This window comes from Lagenorhynchus albirostris, chromosome 20 (assembly GCF_949774975.1).
Source record: "Lagenorhynchus albirostris chromosome 20, mLagAlb1.1, whole genome shotgun sequence".
NCBI classification, from domain to species: domain Eukaryota; kingdom Metazoa; phylum Chordata; class Mammalia; order Artiodactyla; family Delphinidae; genus Lagenorhynchus; species Lagenorhynchus albirostris.
In genome coordinates this window covers 6,018,830-6,038,845 of record NC_083114.1, presented here as the reverse complement: position 1 = coordinate 6,038,845, position 20,016 = coordinate 6,018,830, and the positions used below count along the sequence as shown (strand labels likewise).

Genomic DNA, 20,016 nt, shown 5'->3' with positions numbered 1-20,016 from the left:
TCCTTAAACAATCATGTGGTTTCAAAATGTTACCTACAAAGGAACAAAAATCAAGCTCGCTTCACACTTCTCTCCAACACTGCACTTCAGAAAACAGTGGAACAGTTTTTACAGACCTTTGAGAAGAACACAGGCATTATCCTAAAATGTTATATCTCCCTAGCTTTGGGCTGGAGATATGGGTTTGAGAGCCATTAGTATAAAGGAAAGAATTGCTGCCTTGGATGGGTGAGTTCATCCAAGGAGAGATTTTAAAGTGAGAGGACCAGAAGCTCTGAGAGATGTCCAAGCAACACTTACATGGAAAGGATGGGCAAAAAGGGAGTAGTCGGAGAATGAGAGGAAGTGCCTGAGAGGAGGACACTTGTCATGGAAGCTAAGAGACTAGTGAATCTGGAATCTCCTGGGTTGAACAGAGCCAAGAAGTAAAGTAAGATAGGGCTGATAAGAAAGAAGTCACCAGTAATAGACCTAATATAAAATTTGTAAAATTGGTCAATCACCATTTTAAAGATATTTGATGTGTAATTTTAGAAATCTAATGAATTATTAGCATTTATTCCCAGTAACTGAAATGAACTCCCCACAACACTCAAGAGTATAAGAAATGACACATCCTTTTTTCTTTTTTGTAATTGTGAAGTATATCATACATACAAAGAAGTACAGAATATATATGTACAGTTTAAGATGAATGATAAAATGAAAATAACATGGCTTATGCCAGGTTATTTCTTAACCCCATAACCTGGCTTATGCCAGGTTATTTCTTAACCCCATAACCTGGCATAAGCCAGGTTAAGAAATAAAACATTACCAGGGGCTCACGTGTGCCCCTCACCATCCCATGCCTCTCTGTCCCCAACAAGAAGGAATCAAAATCTGAATTTCGTGATAATCACCCACTTACTTTTCTCTAGATGACTACATATGTATATCTGCCTGAAAAAAATATTCTTTGTTTCATTTGGTTTGAAACTTCTAATAAATGTACTCTAATGTACTCATCTGTAACTTGCCTTTTTTGTACAACATTATGCTTTTGAGATTCATCCTGTTGATGCATACAACTACAGTCCTTTCATTTTCACTGCTGTATAGTATTGTATTCTATGACTAGTATATACCGTAATTTATTTATCCATTCTATCATGGATGAACACTTGGTTTGTTTCCCATAATTTTGCTATTATGCAAAATGTAACAATCAATATTCTTACGTGTATCTCCGGGATGGAGCCCCAAGTAGCCTGGACCCTCCTTCTACACATGTATCCAATATATCTGCCCATGAGTGTCTGACATCATCACTTAGGGCATTCAAGGTGGCTGAGAGGAGACCATTCTAACAATGCATGCATGTTCTTTGAATTAAAAGTTCATCATTATTTTCAAGTATTTGATACAGAAAGGTTGATTTAGATTCAATATCCATTAGCAGCATCCCAAGAAATCTCAACATAACGTTTGTCAAGGAAGAAAAGAAGAGCTGTTAAGATTCTGTAAATATAATGCCAACTGCTCACCTTTGAATAATTGTAAAAGGCTTTAAATTTTGCACTACCTGCTCGTGTGAACACAACTTGTCAATGATGACTATCCAGAATTTAAAGAGATCATTATTTACAAGTGTTGAACAGGAATTATGCCTAGTCATTTCAAGCAAAAAATCTATATACAAAATGCAATGCTCATGGAAGCAAGTTCAAGTTTCTAATTTAAAAAATGGCAACAATTACACAAATTTCATATCTTCCTTAACACCTCTTGCAATAGCCAGCCTCTCAGAGCGCACCCAAGGATTCTTCTTCCCTGGTGTTCACATCCAGGTGTAGTTCTCTTTCACAATGAATAAGGTGAACGTCTGTAACTAATGGGATTTTTGCAGAAATGACAGTGTGACCTCCAAGGCTAGGTCATAACAGACATTGGGGCTTGTCTTGCTCTCAGATCACCTGGTCTAGGGGAAGGCAGCCAGGGTGTTATGAAGACATTTAAGCACCCAATGGAGAGCTCCACATGCTGAGGAACTGAAGCCTCCTGCTGACAGTCAGCACTGACTTGCCAGCCACATTAATGAGCTACCTTGGAAGTGGTTCCTCCAATCCCAGTCAAGCTTTCAGATGAGGTAGCCCCTGATAACATCTTGTCTGAAACATTATGAGACATCATGAGCCAGAACCACCCAGCTAAACTGCTCCCATCTTCCTGACCCACCATAAACTATGTGAGATAATAAATGTCCATTGCTATTTTAAGCTGCTACCTTTTGGGGTAATTTGTTACACAGCAATAGATAACTAATACACTTGTAACTTTTATTTTTCATACCATAATTACACAATAGAAAGACAATGTCAGCTGTTTTCAATAAGTCCCATATAGATGCCTCCCAAATCTCTTTCTACAATGGAGATTAAGGTGTGGTGCTGGAAAAAAAAAAGCAAAAGCTGACATTGCCAGTGTCCAGTAGCCTTCACTCTCAGACACCTTCAAGTCATCTCCACAGGCTCCTGTGTTTCTATGTTGCGGCAAAGGGACAAAGAGGATGTAGGGCAAATAGGTCATGGTGGGGGTGGCAGAAACTGTATTTGAAGAGTTTACGGGAACTTAATGGCCCTGAATTCACTCTATACACAAAATACGAGCAGGATTGACACATCTGGAATCCCCAAGCACTAAAACGATAAGGATGCCTTCCTATATGCAAAATAAAAACTCTGCACAACTAGGATATGTGTAAGAAGCCCCCAACATTTCTATTTTTCCCTGATGCTTTTTTGAAATGTCAACTATCAAATCCATCTTAAAAATTGTTTTAGTGCCTCTGCTTTGTCCCTTTACTCATAGTTGGTCTGCCTACTGTTTAATCCAGAACTGACAAAACACTCTCTACAAACATAAAGATTCATGTTGTAAGGTGGACACTCTTCATCACAGCACCTCCTGTGCCCCAGTTATTATTAAATCAATCATTTTACCTTCTAGCTACTGGCTTTTCCTGAGGGGCTCTTATTAGCTAAGCTGCCTTTAATAAGTGCTTATTCTGTTAATATTCCTTTGAAGCCCATTCTAAATGTTCTTTTTACCCAGAAACTCTGCAGTCTCTGATTGGTGACTAAAATCAGGGTGGTAGGGCAGAGAGGAGCTCATTTCAGAACTGCAGGCCTCCTGCTGCCCGAATTGTCCCTTTCCTTGTCCCATTCTCACCTTACATGCATGCAAAGGGCCAAGCTATTTATATCCTGAGCATGGCAAAGGACTCAGCAGGTGACAAATGCTAATTTCTGAGGTCAGGAAAGGTGCTTCACATTATCCCTTTTTGAAGACAAGATGCAGACAAAGGGCAGGACAGGGAGGCTCTGAACATCCTACATATTGAATAGTGCTTTGCTGCATTTAAGAACTCATTGCTGCCATACTCATGGAAATCAGTGATCTCATAGTTCTAGCCCCCATTTTTCAGATTAAGCACACACTCAAGGCATGGACAAAGCAGGCCAGTAAAACTATTTTATTTTCTTATAATTGATATTAAAATTATGAAGCTAAGCTGTCTAATATGACAGCTACTAGCCACATGTGACTATTTAATTTTAAATTAATTAAAATGAAAATGAAAAATCCAGTTCCCTAGTAGCACAGCACATTCTAAATGCTCAGTAGCCACTGTTATAAAATATTTCAGTTATCATGAAAAAGAAATAAAAATTTGATTGGGGGGCTTCCCTGGTGGCGCACTGGTTGAAAGTCCGCCTGCCGATGCAGGGGACACGGGTTCGTGCCCCGGTCCGGGAGGATCCCACATGCCGCGGAGCAGCTGGGCTCGTGAGCCATGGCCACTGAGCCTGCGCATCCGGAGCCTGTGCTCCGCAACGGGAGAGGCCACAACAGTGAGAGGCCCGCGTACCGCAAAAAAAAAAAAAAAAAAAAAAAAATTTGATTGATTTCCCTTACATGTATTTTGTGATTTGACATTGTTTTTAACTTTGAATTACACATTTTGGGAGTAGGTGGGAGAACCATAATACGTTCAGTGTCTGGACACCTCTAAAGAATGTAATGTGACCTTAGCCAGCACGCTCCTTAGCAGCATTTATATCCTTGATCTCCCCTCCATGCGCCTCATCCATAAGCATGGCCCCGAACAGTCACCCACGAGCACCTCTAATCCACGAGTTCAGACGCGAAACCTGAGCCTCTGCTGGTTTCCTAGCAACAGCGACGCGACCCCGCCCCTTACCCCGCCTTGCCTCTCCTACCTTATTGGACCGGAGTGGGCGGGAACAGTAGTCAAGTGTCCAGTAGGAGGGGAGCGGAGGCGGGAGTCCTGGCCGCGTCCCGGTCGCCCGGGAAACCTCTGCAGGCAGGTTCGCGCGCGATGCCGAGCGCCGAGGAGCTTCCCGCTCTGGCTGAGGGGAACGCGGACTGGGAGCCCGGCGCCGACCCGCGGCTGCGACTCCTGGGGGCCTACGTGGCCCGGAGCCTGCGGCCGGCTGCGGGCGCATGGGAGCGCTGCGCGGGCTCGGCCGAGGCGAGGCAACTGCTGCACGCCTTCCTGGGCCGCGGGGCCGCGGAGGGACCGCGGCCGCTGCTGGTGGTGCGGCCCGGGCCCGCGGGCCTGGCGGTGCGCGCGGGGCTGGACGCGGGACCCGAGGCCGGCGCGCCTCGTGCTAAGGGGCTTTTTTGCCTGCGCACCAGGCCCGAGCCGCCGGGGCCCGACAGCCTCCGCGGAGCAGTGCTGTGCGGGGACCTGCCCGCCAAGCCGCTGGAGCATCTGGTCGCGCTCTTCTCCGAGGTGAGGGTGGGTCGGTGGCCCCGCACTGGCTGCGCTGGAGGAGGAGGCGGGGCCGGCGGGGCGGGGCCATGGGAGAGGAGACTGGAGCTGAGCTCAAGGAGTTAAGAATAAAGTGGGATGGGCCGGCTGGCCGAGCTGGCGGGAAACTAGGACCCTGGGCTGCCCCCTGAGATGTGGAGGCGAGCCGTGAAATGGCAGCTGCGGGGAATCTGAGCAGGGGCTGGATCCGAGTCAGGCCATCGCGGGGGACTTGCTTCATTCCTGGTCTGCGTTCAGGCCAAAGTCAAGGCGAGGCTAGATTCTTAAAAGGGCCTGGGTCCTGACCTCTTTTTGAGGCGCCGTTTCTGAATCCCCCCTGTAAGCTGGCATTGCAAAAGCCCGGGAGTGGGGGCTTGCCTGGTGGCGCAGTGGTTGAGAGTCTGCCTGCCAGTGCAGGGGACACGGGTTCGAGCCCTGGTCTGGGTAGATCCCACATGCCGCGGAGCGGCTGGGCCCGTGAGCCATGGCCGCTGAGCCTGCGCGTCTGGAGCCTGTGCTCCGCGACAGTGAGAGGCCCGCGCACCGCGATGAAGAGTGGCCCCCGCTCGCCGCAACTAGAGAAAGCCCACACACAGAAACGAAGACCCAACACAGCCAAATAAATAAATTTACAGCCAAATAAATAAATTTATTTTTTAAAAAGCCCGGGAGTGGTGGACCCGGGGGCATTTCCTATGGGTCAGTGAAGGAGGTGAAGGGCTCTCCACGCTCTTTACTTCTGGAGAAGAGTTAAAAAGGAGAGGTGGCTTGGTTTTGATTTTCGTGTCCTTCATGAACCAGAGGGCACCCCTGTGCCCAGGTAAGAAGTTGAGGCATCCAGTTGGAAATGTCCAGCAGGCGTTTGGGGGGGCCGGCCTGGAGCGCAGGAAGGAAGGTCTCCCCGGATGTGGATTATGGAGTGCTTTGGTGGCGCCACAGCAGAAGCCTCCGGAGTGCAGGGGTGCCCGGGAGAGATTCTTGGGACACTGAGACCTTTCTGGAATAGGAGTGAACGCCCCTGGAAGTTGGGTGTGTGTGCTCCTGGAGGCTTGATGCCCTGCTGTGTGATGTTTCCAGTCACAGGTGCTGTGGGGAACACCAGAGAAATAAAGACAAGATCCCACCTGTGAAATTCACTATATATATAGCATCTTCAAAGCTAGTGTGACTGAGGTGGAGACAGACCTTACCTAAAGTTGGCACCAGTGCTAGCACTGGGTCCTGGAGGCTCCCTGCTGCATCAGGTGTTAGGTCTTTGGTTGCTTCATGAGGAGGCTTTGGGGAGGGGGAGTTCCAGAGAAGGGTCTGGGGTGACAGAGGAGCTCTAGGGGACCCAGGGAAGCTAGGTTTCTCAGTAGATATGGAAGCATTTCAGTATTTTAATAACCGAATGGTTTTTGCTGTGTGTTGTCTGAACACCATCCCTGCAGGAATCCAAGCTTGGATCAAATTCCCTCATGAAAGGTGATGATAGGAAGAAGTGCTTGAAAACAAACTTATGGTTACCAAAGGGGAAGGAGGGAGGGATAAATTGGGAGATTGGGGTTCACAGATACACACCACTCTATATAAAATAGATAACCAACAAGGACCTACTATGTAGCACAGGGAACTCTACTCAATATCTTGTAATAACCTATAATGGAGAAGAATCTAAGAAAGAATATATATATAACTGAATCACTTTGCTGTACACCTGAAATTAACACACTAAATCAACTATATCTTAACAAATTTTTTTTTAAAACTTTAAAAAATTTTAAAAAAGAAAATAAGATAAACAAAATGTGAAATAGGTGAATAGATTTTAATTTACAGAATAAAGACAATGTTTATTGATATGGAAAACAAAAAGTGCTGTTGGGTTCAGAGGACAGACATATGCGTGTGGTCTGAGAGCCCTGCTTCACCTCCAGCTCTGAACTGGCTCCTGAACAAGGAGAAGGATTAGAATAAATAGAGAGCAGGGTAACTTTCAAGGTCTGGGGAGCAGACTGAACAAAGGTTCCGAGATGGAGCTACACCTAGTGTACGTAGAGGGCAGTGGGTCCATCTCAGAGTGGCGTCATGGTCAAGGCAAGGCAGTTCAGCGAGTGAAAGTAATTGTAAAACACCTCAGACTCTTAAATGTTCAAGAATTTTTATCGGTGCATTGAAAGAGGCTGGAAACAAACTGAATGTTCATCCGTAGGGGACTGGGTGAACGAATTAAGGTCCGTCTATAATTAAAAGTAATGATTGATAATGGAACCGTTCTTAAGATAATTTTATTTTTATGGTGGCATAAAAAACCCACATAAAATTCACTCTCCAAGCAATTTCCAAGCATACAGCACAACACTGTCAACCTCATGCACATCATTGCGTGGCAGATCCCCAGAACCATCCCCCCATCCTGCATGGTTGAAACTCTACACTCACTGAACAACTCCCACCTGTGCCCCCCTCAGCCCCTGGCAGACACATTCTACTTTCTGTGTCTATGAATTTGACCACTCTTGGTACCTCCTGTAAGTGGAATCATGACGTATTTGTCTTTTTGTGACTGGCTTACTTCACTCAGCATAATGTCCTCAAAGAGGTTCATTCTCAAGGTAGCATGTGACAGAATTTCCTTCCTTTTTAAGACTGAATAGTATCCCATTGTATGTATATATACCACATTTTCTTTATCCCATTCATCCATGGATGGACATTTAGGTTCCTTTCACCTCTTGGCTATTGTGGATAATGCTGCAATTTAAGATAATTTTTCTTAAAGGTTTAGAACTGTACGTATAGTATGCTACCGTTTCTGCTAAAAAAGAGAAAGGAGCGAGGGAGGAAAAACATTCATTTACAGAGTAATCCACAGGCCCAAGGAACTGGGCGACTCAGGGAGGTACAGGGGTAGGTAGCTTTTTACTGTCATGCTTTTGTACTTTAAAAATTTGCACCACGTAAATGTGTTATCTGTTTTAAAAACCTAATAATAAAATAATAAATAAATAAATATAATAAATATAAATAAATATAATAAATAAATAAAAATAAAACAGTTTATTTTTAAAATACCTCGAGGCCTTTACTTGCGTTTCTCAAAAGCTCTAATAGCAATTCTTGGGCCATGCAACCACTGCCGTCCCATCCGCTTTTTTCACACACCCTGAAGCTGATCCAGAGCCACTTCGGGGCCCTGCACCCCTCCCACTCATGGATCAGCCCCTGGCTGCGTGCTCCCCTGGTCCTAACTAAAGCCAAAATATCCCACCTGGATGAGAAAAGTATTCTTTGTTGGCGGGGGTGGGGTGTGGGGGGGTGATATTAACGATAGGATATAACGATAATGATATTAACGAAGGAATGAAGCTATAAATTTTAACTTTTCTGTCACATTACACTAGCACAAGGTAAAATATGCATCCAGGAAATGTTTCCAAGGGAGAATTGCCAGAACTTAGAAACCAGCCCTCCTGCTCCCTTTCTTCCTCCTCCCAGTCCCTTCATTCACTGCTGCCAGGTTCCTTTTCCTAGAGCTCTGGAACTTGGATGCTGTTTTGAAGTTTGGGGTTTGGGAGAGGGAGTGTCACCCACCCTTTCTAATCGGGTGTCCAGTCGGGTGGACCCCCAACTGGGTCCTTACGTTGCCCAGTGCCAGCTGGTGCCAAATGAAGGAAACCAGGTCCAGCAAAGCAGAAACTTTATTCTTTAATCAAGGAATGGAGAAGGGGGAAGCTCCTGCTCTGAAAACGCCACCTTCTCCCCGGGTGAGGAGAGGGGTACCTTGTACAGAGCCCGGTGAACAGCAAGGGCGGGGCGGGGCGGGGCAGGAGGAGCGGGCATGCGCAGAACCTCCGTGCGTGCGTCGGGAGTGCCTCTCCTCGAGCGTCGCGACGCCTCTGCGTGTGCATGCCCTGTCGCCATCTTGGACCATTCGGCTGCCCTCAGGTACTGCGGTTTTCCTTCCTTGCCGTTTCCGTAGCCTCAGCCTTAGTTTCCCTTAAGCCAGTGCAGCGGTGGGCGTAGGTAGATGGGTTGTTGAGGGCAGAAGAAGGGAGGCTGTAGGTTTGTTTCCGGTAAAAGTGTGGGTCCTTTTCCCCGTGAGAGGAGCATGGGATTTGGAGTCTGGGGGACCCGGGTTCCAGTGCTGGTTCTGTCGCGTTCGGTGGGGATGGTGTGAGCGCGCTAGCTCACCTCTGTCAGGATCGAAGCACCTTGTAGGCCTGTCGTGAAATTTAAAATAACCGATCAGGACGCTTGGAATAGAGTGTGTTAGCATCACAGAGGGCAAGCCTGTAGTGCTCGTCGCACGGCAGGCTGGTAAATCGAGAGAGGAGCTGTTGGGGCAAAGAATAGTGGCTTTAATCGGAATGCCAGCAGCCCAGGAAGATGGTGGGCTGGTAGAACCATCTTCCCTGAGGTAGAATTCAAGCTTCTTTCGTACTAAAGGCGGGGAGGAGGTGTGGCTGGTATTACAAACTTCTTGCAGCTGTTCACAAAGGTCTGGTCACAGTGTAAACCTCCAACAGGACAATTGTTATTCTCTGTTTTGCAACTTTTTGTTGACACCTTTAAAGGTCAAGCCTGGGAGGCAAAACCTTGGGAATGGGCTGTCATGTGTGTTTCAGGCTCTAGGCAACATCCTTTTACAGAGATGCAGAGCCAGCGTGATTAAGACAGGAAACAAAGCACAACGGTTAGAGCTAAAGGAATAGACACAACGTGGAGTCAGGTTGGTTCTCTGTTAACATTAGTTGTAGGTTTTCCCTAAAGGACAAGAATTACCGTGACTCTACATCCCCCTTAAAAGCTTCCTCACTTCCTGTCACCCACCCTTGTCACTGTGCTCTAACGCAAACTCATCTCTCCCCAAAGACTCAGCCTTTCTGCTTCTGAGGTGAGACAGGCATCCTTGCTTCTCTTTGCTCTTTCTCGATTCAAGTGGAAAACAGTCCAGTTTGAATCTGATGCCTTTAGACAAAGCCACCGTCTCCCCCCATTGCTGTGTCATAAATTGATAGCACTGCCCTCATTTCCCCACGGTTGGGTTCCTGCTCGCTGTGACTCTCCCCCAGCGTTGCTCCCGTCTTAACACGTGGCTCTTTCAATAGACACATAAGTGATCCTTCATTAACCCGGCCTCTGGGCCCCTTGAACCTTCCTCCTCCACTGACCTTGTCGCCCTTCCTATCTTAACCGCCCCTTCCCGTGCTGTTCCCAGTCCTTGCATTACCAGACCACGCCCTGGTGATCCAATTCCAGGCACCTCTTTCTCTGACCCTACTCCTGTCTTTCCGGCTCACTGTCCCCAGCAGCCCCCTACCACAAGCCTGTGACCCTGCTGGCACCTGCAGTCCGTTGATCCTGCCGCCTGCCCTCTGTCCATCCTCCACACCCACGTCCTTCCCCCCTTACCCAGCTCAAGTGCTCCATCATTATCATCACAGCCTCTGTCTCGCTTTGTCGTACGTCTTTGGCAAAACCATAAATCTGGTGAACTCCAACTCCCTGCCTACCGTATACCCGCCCTCGTGAAGCTGAGCAGAAATGTCTAGACTTCGTGTCTAGTCTTGCTATGTCCTATCCTTTTCCTCACTCGTCAGGCTCCTACCCCCACATTGCATGGAAAAGAAAGAGTTGTCAACGTCACCAGTGACCTCTACTTGTCTGAATCACATGGCCATGTTTCAGTCTTTTCCTGCTTGACCTGTGAGCAGCCTTTGGCACAGCTCATGGTGACCCGTCCTCCTGGAAGCACTTTCTTCACTTGGCTTTCAGGTCACCAGTCTTCTGGTTTCCTCCTCTCACCATCGCCATTTCTTCTATTTCTCCTGTTGGTACCACCCCCGCTTCTTGCTAACTTGCTAACATTGGAAAGCCCTTAGGCTCATTCCTTGAGCATCTTCTCTGTATATACTCAGTTCCTTGGGGGGCACTCATTCCCTTTCAGAATCTTATGAATCATCTCATCTACCTCTACCAGCTTTGTTATCTCCAGACTTTTCTTCTCTGAGCTCCCAACTGCCAAATCCGACACCTATTCAGTGTCCCCACTTAGAAGTTCAGTAGATTTATCAATTCTAACGTGTCCAAGAACCTACTCCCAATTCTTCCCACAAGAACTTAACTCCACCGTTATTCTTCCCCACGTCAGCTATGGCGGTTCCCTTCTTCCTGTTGCCCAAGTCCCAAACCTTGGAATCATCCTGACTCCTTTTTACTCACACGACTAATCCATTAAGAAATCATTTTGGCTGAGCCTTCAAAATTTATGTAGAATTGGACCATTTCTTACTATCTCCTCTACTCTGCCCTGTGCCAAGCCACTCTCTTCTGTATCATAGCAATAACTTGCTAGCCAATCTCTTTTTCCACTTTTGCCCCCAAGAGTCTATTCTCAACTCAGTAGCTGGAGCGATCCTATTAAAAAAGATGTCAGACCATGTTGGTCCTTTGCTCACAACCCTTCAATGATTTACATTCCTCAGAGTAAAAATCAAAATCCCACAGGCAGGGCTGCATGTGATCTGACCCCTTTTACTCACCCCTACTCTTCTTGCCAATCCTGTCCCAGTTTCACTGACCTCCACACTGCTCCTTGATCACACTAGGCATGCTCCCACCTCAGGGCCTTTGCACTGGCTGTTCCTTCTACCCTCAATATACTTCCCCCAAGGGTCTGCACAACACTCTCCCTATCTTCCCCAGTCTTTGTTCAGATGTTACCTTCTCCATGAGATCTGCACCAATCACTCTATTTACCATTACATCACTTCCAGCCCACCTGTTTCATTTTTTTTCACAGAACTTATGGTTTACTGACTGTCTCTTCCCTAGAATATAAACTTCATCAAGTCAGGAATCTTCATCTGTTTTGTTCACTGATGTACCTTCCAAGCACCTAGAACAGTGCTAGCATGTGGTAGACTCTTGATAGATATTCATTGAGAATATTCATTTCATAGAACGTTCATATTCACTATTTTTCTATCACTGAAAGCCCTCCAAAATGCACCCAAGCCCACCTGCCACTTTTTCTTCAGACAGCATATATTTCAGTTATTCTCTGAACCTCTATTGAGTGCTTCCTGTATGCCAGACCCTAGGGAGGACTGTGGGTATAAGATACAGTCCCTGCCTTTCAGATCCTAGAAAAATTCTTGTTCATCCCCTCTGCCCTGTTAGGCCTCCTGCCATGGGTCCAAGGGGTCCTTTCTTAACATGAATGTGAGTAGAGCTCAATTTGTGACATTTTATCTCTCGGCACCCCCTGTTCACCTGCTGTTGTAAGTTCTCAGTTTAGTGATTGCTTCCAGACAGACCAGGCAAGGATCATTCTCTTGGCTTCATATGCTGGGTCCAGGCCTTCTATCTCATAGCCACATGGACTCACTGGTCGTATATGGAAACCAACCATTTAAGTCCGTGTTTTCTTTTCAGTCTTTGCTAGGCAGCTCCTTATCACATTTCCTGATCATCTGTTTTTCTTTCTAGTATTCCCTTTCTATTAGTTGTGAACTTTTGACAGGCAGAGGTTCCTAGTGAGTTGCACGAATTACAGCTTTTTAAGTTGCTAATGGTAGAAACCTCAATTTAAATCAGCTCAGAAAGTTGAAGAGCAGCCTGATGCAGGAGCTCAAATGATGTCATAGGACTTGGTTTTTCCTCCATCTATAAACCCTCTCTTCCCCATATTGACCATATTCGAAGGCTCCATATGGTAGCAAGTTGGCCACCAATTGTTCCAGACTCGTAAAGAGAGAAAGCTTCTCTTCCTCAAAATGTCCAGATAGAAGACTTTGGCCTGACTCTTATTGGCTCAGATTTGTTCACATATCTACCTCTGGATCTGGAGATGAATACTAACAGAAGAGGGGCTATGTTCAGTGGCCAAAACCAGCTCAGGTTCACCCTACAGATAGATTCAAGATCCTCAACTTGGCTTGCTTCTTTAAAATGCCCTCTCAGGCCACCTGTAGACAGAGGGTCATGCTTACCTGCATCTGTCCTGTTTTTTGCCTCTTGGCCTTTGTGACAGTTTCACCCGTTGATGAGGAAGGGATTCCTGCCCTAGGGTTGCGGGGGTGGCCGTACACGTAACACTGGACAGATGAGACGGCCGCAGGTTATTAGCACAGATACTCACAGTCCAGAGGAGGGAGATGCTGTGCCAGGCAGGGCCACATGGGGGCTTGCACGTGGGAACAGAGCAAATGAACAGGGGCTGTGGGAGGCAAGCTTTGTACTATCGAGAGGGTGTGGTGCCCACTGTTTCCTGTGGGGGGATGGGATCGGCTTGCGTGAATATTCCACTGGCTGGAACTGAAGCCCACTCCTCAGGGATGGGCGGCGGCCATGCCTGGTCCCCTTGATAAGCAGGGCTGCTGGACTAGGGGCCTTAGCGGCAGGAGCAGAGTGGGCAGGGAAACTGTGGATAGGCTATTCGAGGCCCTCCCGATTTTACCAGATGCCAAGGCAATACATAATGTTGGTTGTTAATAATTAGGTCTTACAGAACAGGGACCTGCAAAAGGTGGTATGTAGCTCTCTCGACCTTTCTCAGAATAGTCTTTAGGGTTTCAGAAGTTGCCTGCCTTTCTTTTCTGTACACGTCTGTCCCAGGTTGTCATCCCCATCCTAGCCAATGAGAAGAATCACCTAGACTGGCCCCACGTGGTTTGCCAAGATGTCCAGCAACACGCCCACAGCCTCCAATGTGACCTCTTGGTTCTCCTTGCGCAAGCGAAGGGGAAAACTTTGCTGCCTCTTCCAGTCGGCTCAGAAAAAATGGGGTTTGTGGATTCTGAAAGTGAGACCGCGTAAGTACCACCAGGCTGGCCAGATGGGCCTCAGAGATGTGGGAGATGCTGGTTTATCTGAGTGTTGTCTTTACGACTTTTCTGTTCCTGACTCTGCATATCTCTTTGTTCTGCACACAAGCCCACTGTTTGCCAGCATCCTCAGACTGTATGTTTTGTGCTGATGACTACCCTCGCCCCAGTCCGTCTGCCGGACGTCTTTTAAGGCTGTCACGCAACATGGCCTTTTTTCTGCTCAGAACTATTTCAGGGCTGAGAGTAGCCAGGCTGATTTCAGTGTTTCGCTTATCAGGACAGTGTCTCGCTTATCAGGACAGTGTCATCATTGGCAAAGACCCAGGTCCGGTCTGGGAGACAGCACGCCTCTTCCCAGCATTTACCCAGCACACACTGTCACTGTCCAGACCCTCCTCCCCCAGCAGCTGGAGACTTTTTTCAGGTTCTGGGGATTTTTTTCCAAACAGAAACAAATCTGGCTTTGTTGAGGCTTGAGTTCCATGCCTCCTGTGCCTGGGAAGACATTAAAGCCTCATCCTCTTCTCCATGTAAGAGTGATACCAACTATCAGCTTCCACTTACCATTCCAGGTTTTCTTCTGTCCTGTGGGGATTCTTTTCTTTTTCATTCAAGCCAGGCTATATATCTAAATGCTATTTTTTAATCATCTTCTATCCAGCATTTCTATATGTTTGTGGCAACAGGCCATCTTCCTACATGTGCTTGGTCTGCCATATTGCCGGGAGTCTCCAAATGTATTATGTCATCATTGTGTATTCAGGGCCCATGATTTTATCTGAAGAATAAGTAATGCATGGGATAGCAGTGTACTTTATAATGAGTTTTTGCTGTTGGAAGTAATTTGCTACATATATAATTTGAAGCAATTTCCCGGTTAACTGTTAAACTTACTGTGGTTTAATAAAAATACACAATTTTCAAAATAAATAAATTCAAATTACCCTTTTCCTATTCCTTTTCTCTTTTAACATAATAACATTCACTGTGTGTGTATATAATCATTGCTGAGTTTGTCTCCCTTTGTTCAAATTTGATAATTTCCCAAAAGGTTGGATCATATTTCAGGGAGGTGAGTATCTTCTCCCTTTAATACCGTCCATAATCACTTGTGCCATATCATTGCTCAGCAAATATGAATTTAATTAAATTAAGTGAAGGTAGGTTTCTGGCATGAAAATGCAAATGACAGATTCTCTTTCTTTGTCACCCATGTCCTGGGTTCTTGGCATGAACTATTGTCAGTTCAGACTTGGTGAAAAGGCAACCAAAATGTATTTTTGATTTTTAATCCCTTCCAAACATCCTTAGTTAGTTAGTTTATTTAGAAGGTGTATGGGGGGAATGCATGGGAATTGCATTCTTCATTAGAAAAGTGAGGACAAAGGATAGTAATGTTTGGATGTCTGATAGCTTGCCATGTGGAGGAGAAAGTAACCTATTTCCTCTTACTGCAGAGGTCGGAACTAAGACCAAATGAGGGACTGGCAGGGTGATAGACGTGGTTCAAAGTAGAGACAAACTGTCTCCCAGGGAGAGCTGATCTGAGGAATGTGCTGCCTTGTCGAGTAGGGAGCTGGCTGGCATTGGTGGGACTCAAGCAAGGGTTGGGTGACCATTTGGATGTTTTCTGTCCAGTGTATTCCTGCACTGACAGAAGGACTTCATAGGATTCGGAGTTCTTAAACTAGCCTTCAGAATATTGGGGAGCCTCTGAATCTTGAATAATTGTGTATGAATAACTGTATACACACATGCATAAGCAGCTTGTCTGAGGAGAAGATCTGTACTTTTCACTGACTACTCGGTAGAGCCTGTTATCCAACAAAAGTTAAGAGTGCTTGGACTGGGTTTCCCTGGTGGTGCAGTGGTTGGGAGTCCGCCTGCCGATGCAGGGGACACAGGTTTGTGCCCCGGTCTGGGAAGATCCCATGTGCCGCAGAGCGGCTGGGCCCGTGAGCCATGGCCACTGAGTCTGCACGTCCGGAGCCTGTGCTCCGCAGCGGGAGAGGCCACAACAGTGAGAGGCCCGTGTACCACAAAAAAAAAAAAAAAAAGAGTGCTTGGACTAAGTGGAATTTCCCACCTGTTTTTAAAAGATTTGGGATTCTGTTTTGGGGGACACCCAGAGTTAAGCTATTTCCAGTGTCCCAGGAGATTTGTTGTGTCTTTCACAGCTTGGATTCTATGGATAAGTCAGTCATGTATGCCATTGAGTCTGCAGTGATCCAGTGGAGCCATCAAGTCCAGGTGGTTCTCAAGAGGGAGTCTTCCCAGCCTCTCCTACAGGGGGAGAATCCCACCCCACAGGTGGAGTTGGAGTTCTGGAAGAGCAGGTAGGCACAGACTCAAACCCTGGGGAGCAGATGTCTCTCAGAGGATAATGGGCTGGGGGAGGCAGCCATTGAGTCTGGTCCCACCCCCAGGCATCTCTCATCACCCCTGGAGCAGACAGCTCGGTGTCTCTCATCACCCCTGGAGCAGACAGCTTGATGTCATTTGGGTCAATGCAGTTCTTCTGTGCACTGGGAGTTGACACTTTCCCCAAGGTTCAATAGTCATGCCTCGTTTCTTGAGCTACCGTCAGTGTATCTTCTGGCATTTCTTCAAAGGCTCTTTCAATTACATGTAAAATTAATGAACTCTCTTTCATATTTTCTACTGTCTACTCCCTTCTCCTTGGACAGTCAGTATGCACACATTTTTTGTAGGATCTGGAGAAAGAGAGGGGTTTTGGCAGTTCACCACTGAACGGCGTCTCCTAGGTTCCAGGCGGTCATTAGTCCATTGTCCACTGTGTCTTAGCCCCACAGGTTCCCGAAAGACCTAATTATTGCTCTTGCTCATTCCCCCTCTTCCTCTCCATTTCCCTGCTCCTATTTATCATTGTGCTGATTAATCTTTTACTCAAAAGGAGACAGACAGGTGTTTGAGGCAGGTGTCCCTGTCCTTGCATGTCATGTGACCAGGCATGCCTGTAGGGCTCCAGTCCCACTTGCACCCCGTGCTGAGATGCCCCATCCTCTTGCCTGGTTTCTGATCATTCTGCTGACCTACTGCGGGGCCCTCCTCCAGCAGCCTTACCCTGACACCTCTCTCACCCCACCCCAAACCTGCCTGCAAGAGCCAGTGACCTCCAGCTGCCAAGCTTTTGAGCCACCAGATGGTCACAGCAGTGTTCCCTGCTGCTACCTCCTGGAGCTGCCCCTCTGAACCTGTGTTCCAGACTCAGGCTTTGGTCCTCACTGTTCTGGGAACAGAGGCCTCTGCGGAAGCACCCTGAGGCAGGCTTCCTCTCTCTATCTGAGGGTGGGTCATCGCAGCGTGACTTGTGTTTCCTGATGTTCACCTGGGTTCACTCTTCTCCTGGTGCTGCAGGTCTGAGGATCTGGAATACATTTATAATCAACTGAGAACGATAAAGGTGAGGGGCATGGCGGGGCTTCTGGACAAGCTTCAGAGCAGCTACTTCCCAGCTTTCCAAGCCATGTTCAGAGATGTTGTAGCAGGTGAGGACCCGCAAGTATTTTCATAAATTGACTCAAATTTCGTATTTATGCTGAATTATCTTCCTCTCTGATCTCAGCAGCTTCCAGTCCTTATAGCCTCCAACCTGAGACAGTCTAGCACAGAGGCAAGAAGGCCAAATGTAGAGGCAGTGAAGCAGCTGCCCTGTGCTCTGTCTGCATTTCCAGTGCTTTGTGCCCTTGACAGAGTCGCCTCACCTCTCTGAGCTTTCGAGTGTGCCATGGAACAGCGCACACACTTCCCATCTGCTTCCCTGGGCTGCTGTAAGGTGGGGTAGGCGGAAGTTCCTTACTGACTCTACCGCACTGGCAAATGCGCTTTGTGATCCCCCATCTCTGCAATTTACCTCCTTCCACCCCCTGGCCCTTCGGGAAGTCTCTGTTCCATTTCTAGCTCCATTCTGCCTTTTTTGCGCCTGTCAGATGGGACTGCAATATCCTGGCCATCTGAGCACCAGACAAGATCGGCCCTTGTCAAAACTGCAAATCTAGCAAAGTCTATAATTAGAAAGAGGTAAAATTTTTAGGGCTCCCTGTCTCCTCATCAGTACACTTTGCTTCTTTCCTTTCTCCTATCACAACTCCTCCCAGCTCTTCAGTATTGTAGGTCAGAATGTGCTTTTAAAGGTGTTTGCAATTTCATATAATTTAAGCTTAACCCAAGCAGTGATTTTCAAACACTTTTTCTCTATCAGAACTTTCCTTCAATGCAATCTCCTGTGTGAGTCCAAAATTTAAAACTTGCCAAGGTGTATTTGCTCTGCTAAAGAGGGAGTGTCCTGTGTCCAGAGCCCATTGATGGATCCCCTGTCCCACCTTCTCCCACAGGGTTTGGAAACCACTCAGATAAAGGAATGAAAGTTCCAGTGGTGGAGTTTCTTACATGTGCTTTATAACAGAGAAGAACTGGCTTAAGTAGCTGGTCTTTGAGGTCCTTCCGGGCCCTAAAATCTCATCCCGGAGGCTGCTCTGCGAGCATCTAGAGCTGGCTTGGAATGGGGTCCCTGTTGGGGTCTCAGTTTATTGCTTCTGTGAGAGATTTTGTGTGCCAGAGGAATCAACTGTTATTCCCAATTTACACTCCAGTTCAAATGAGATAGTGTCCCCAAAAGTGATATGTGTACCAGTGCTGGTGTGAGAGGTGGTTGTGGGAGATGTATGGACAGGTGTATTTTAAAATGTGCTAACGGGTAACTTTTTTTGGCACATGATACAAGTTTTCCATTTATAGTAGAGATTTAAAGTTTTCATTTTATATGATTTTATTTAGGCTAAAATGAGAGTCAATTTAGAGAAAAGTATGAAGTAATACTACAGGTTGTAGGCAGTCATGACAAATATCGTAAAGGAGGTATGCAAAGGACTGAAATTTGAGGCTCTGAAATAAAACGTATAGTAAAAGTATATTTATGAGTTGGTTATTTAGAGCCCCAAATGTATTTTTCACGTTAATAGGTTAATAGAGTACAATCATTCACATTGATTAATAGTTATAAAAGATTCGGTTCCCCAGGCCAGCTTCTAAAAGTTGTTTGCAGAAGAGTATAGGACAGCAATGAAAAGAAGTTAGAAACAACAATATCATCATAGTAGTCCCAGAGAAACACCACTGTAAAAATAGAAATCCTTGAAATATATAACTCAATCCCGATGATGGAAGAAAAGAAATTTTGATTAGAGTTGCCAGGTAGAGACTTGGTCAGAAATATTGGTGGGGTCTATGGAGAGTAAAAATATTTTAGAAGCTTTCAACTGATTTTCTCATTTCAGACCATCTGTCTTTATTCTGCACAGATATACTAAGTGCATTGTTCTTATCAGTCACAATCAGGGTAGTTCTTTGGCTTACAGATGGATGAAAGAGAAGGAGAGGAAAAGAGATAGTCCTGGATTAGTGGGCACGTGGGAAGTAAAGAAGGAGGTTAAAAGGATGTAGGCAAATGTGTGGGAGCAAGATTGTCTGAAGTGGAATTGACTGGGCAACGAAGAACCTTGGAAACCTGAAGTAAAGATACGCTGGAGGGGAAAGGACCAGGGCAGTAAAGACTAAGTGGGGAGTTCTCGCCTCTGGCCACTAGGGAACAGGGTCGGCACAGTTCGGCCCAGTTGCCAGTCCAGGATATTTGTAGGCGGATGTGTGTGGAGAGAAGTAAAGGCCAGGGGTTCTCTGGAGCTGATGTGGACTGGCTCACGGTTTCTCTGTACGCAACCCTTTTCAAAGCGCCCTCCCTAGCACTCAATGACTGCAAGTTAGTAGCTTGAGATTAGACATGGTGGGAAGATTGGGAGTATTTACACCCCAGAAACTGGCAAATGCTAAAGACTTTTGAGATCAAGGCTTTTGTCCCAGAAGGGCTTGTTGTTAAAGATTTATCAGCAAACCACACATATCCCTGTGCAGCTGGGGTTTATGTTTGAATTTTGTTTTGTTTTGTTTTGTTCTGGTCATGCTGTGCAGCTTGTGGGATCTTAGGTCCCCAGCCAGGGATTGAACCCAGGCCCCCTGCAATGGAAGCATGGAGTCCAGGGAAGTCCCTATATTTGCATTTTTTGCATTTTTTCCCTATATTTGCATTTTTTAAAAGCTGTGCGCCTAACTCTGTTCATCTCTGACTTCATTTGGCTTGTGAGCCAAGGTGATTGCACCCTGGAATAGATGAGCTGGCCCTCAAACGTTGAGCTCTTAAAAATCCGGGGCATGCCTATTTGTATGATTAAAGGAGATTTTGCTTATTAAAAAATATAACATAAAAAGGAAGCTCCTCTGGCACAATGGTCTCAGTTTCTCTTCCCTCGAGGCCCATGTGAAAGCCTGAGCGTGTGCTCATTGGAGTGGCTGTTGGATTCTGACACCCCCCAC

General features: G+C 46.5%; 1 protein-coding gene across 1 annotated transcript in view; it reads left to right on the top strand.

Annotated features, from left to right (window-relative positions):
• The first annotated feature begins 4,381 nt into the window (after positions 1 to 4,381).
• Positions 4,382 to 20,016, top strand: part of DNAH9 (dynein axonemal heavy chain 9) — a 298,757-nt gene continuing 283,122 nt past the window's right edge. The window contains 4 exon segments of the mRNA XM_060132968.1: positions 4,382 to 4,798; positions 13,418 to 13,614; positions 15,807 to 15,965; positions 17,008 to 17,138. Of these exon segments, the coding sequence (XP_059988951.1) occupies positions 4,382 to 4,798; positions 13,418 to 13,614; positions 15,807 to 15,965; positions 17,008 to 17,138 (904 nt within the window).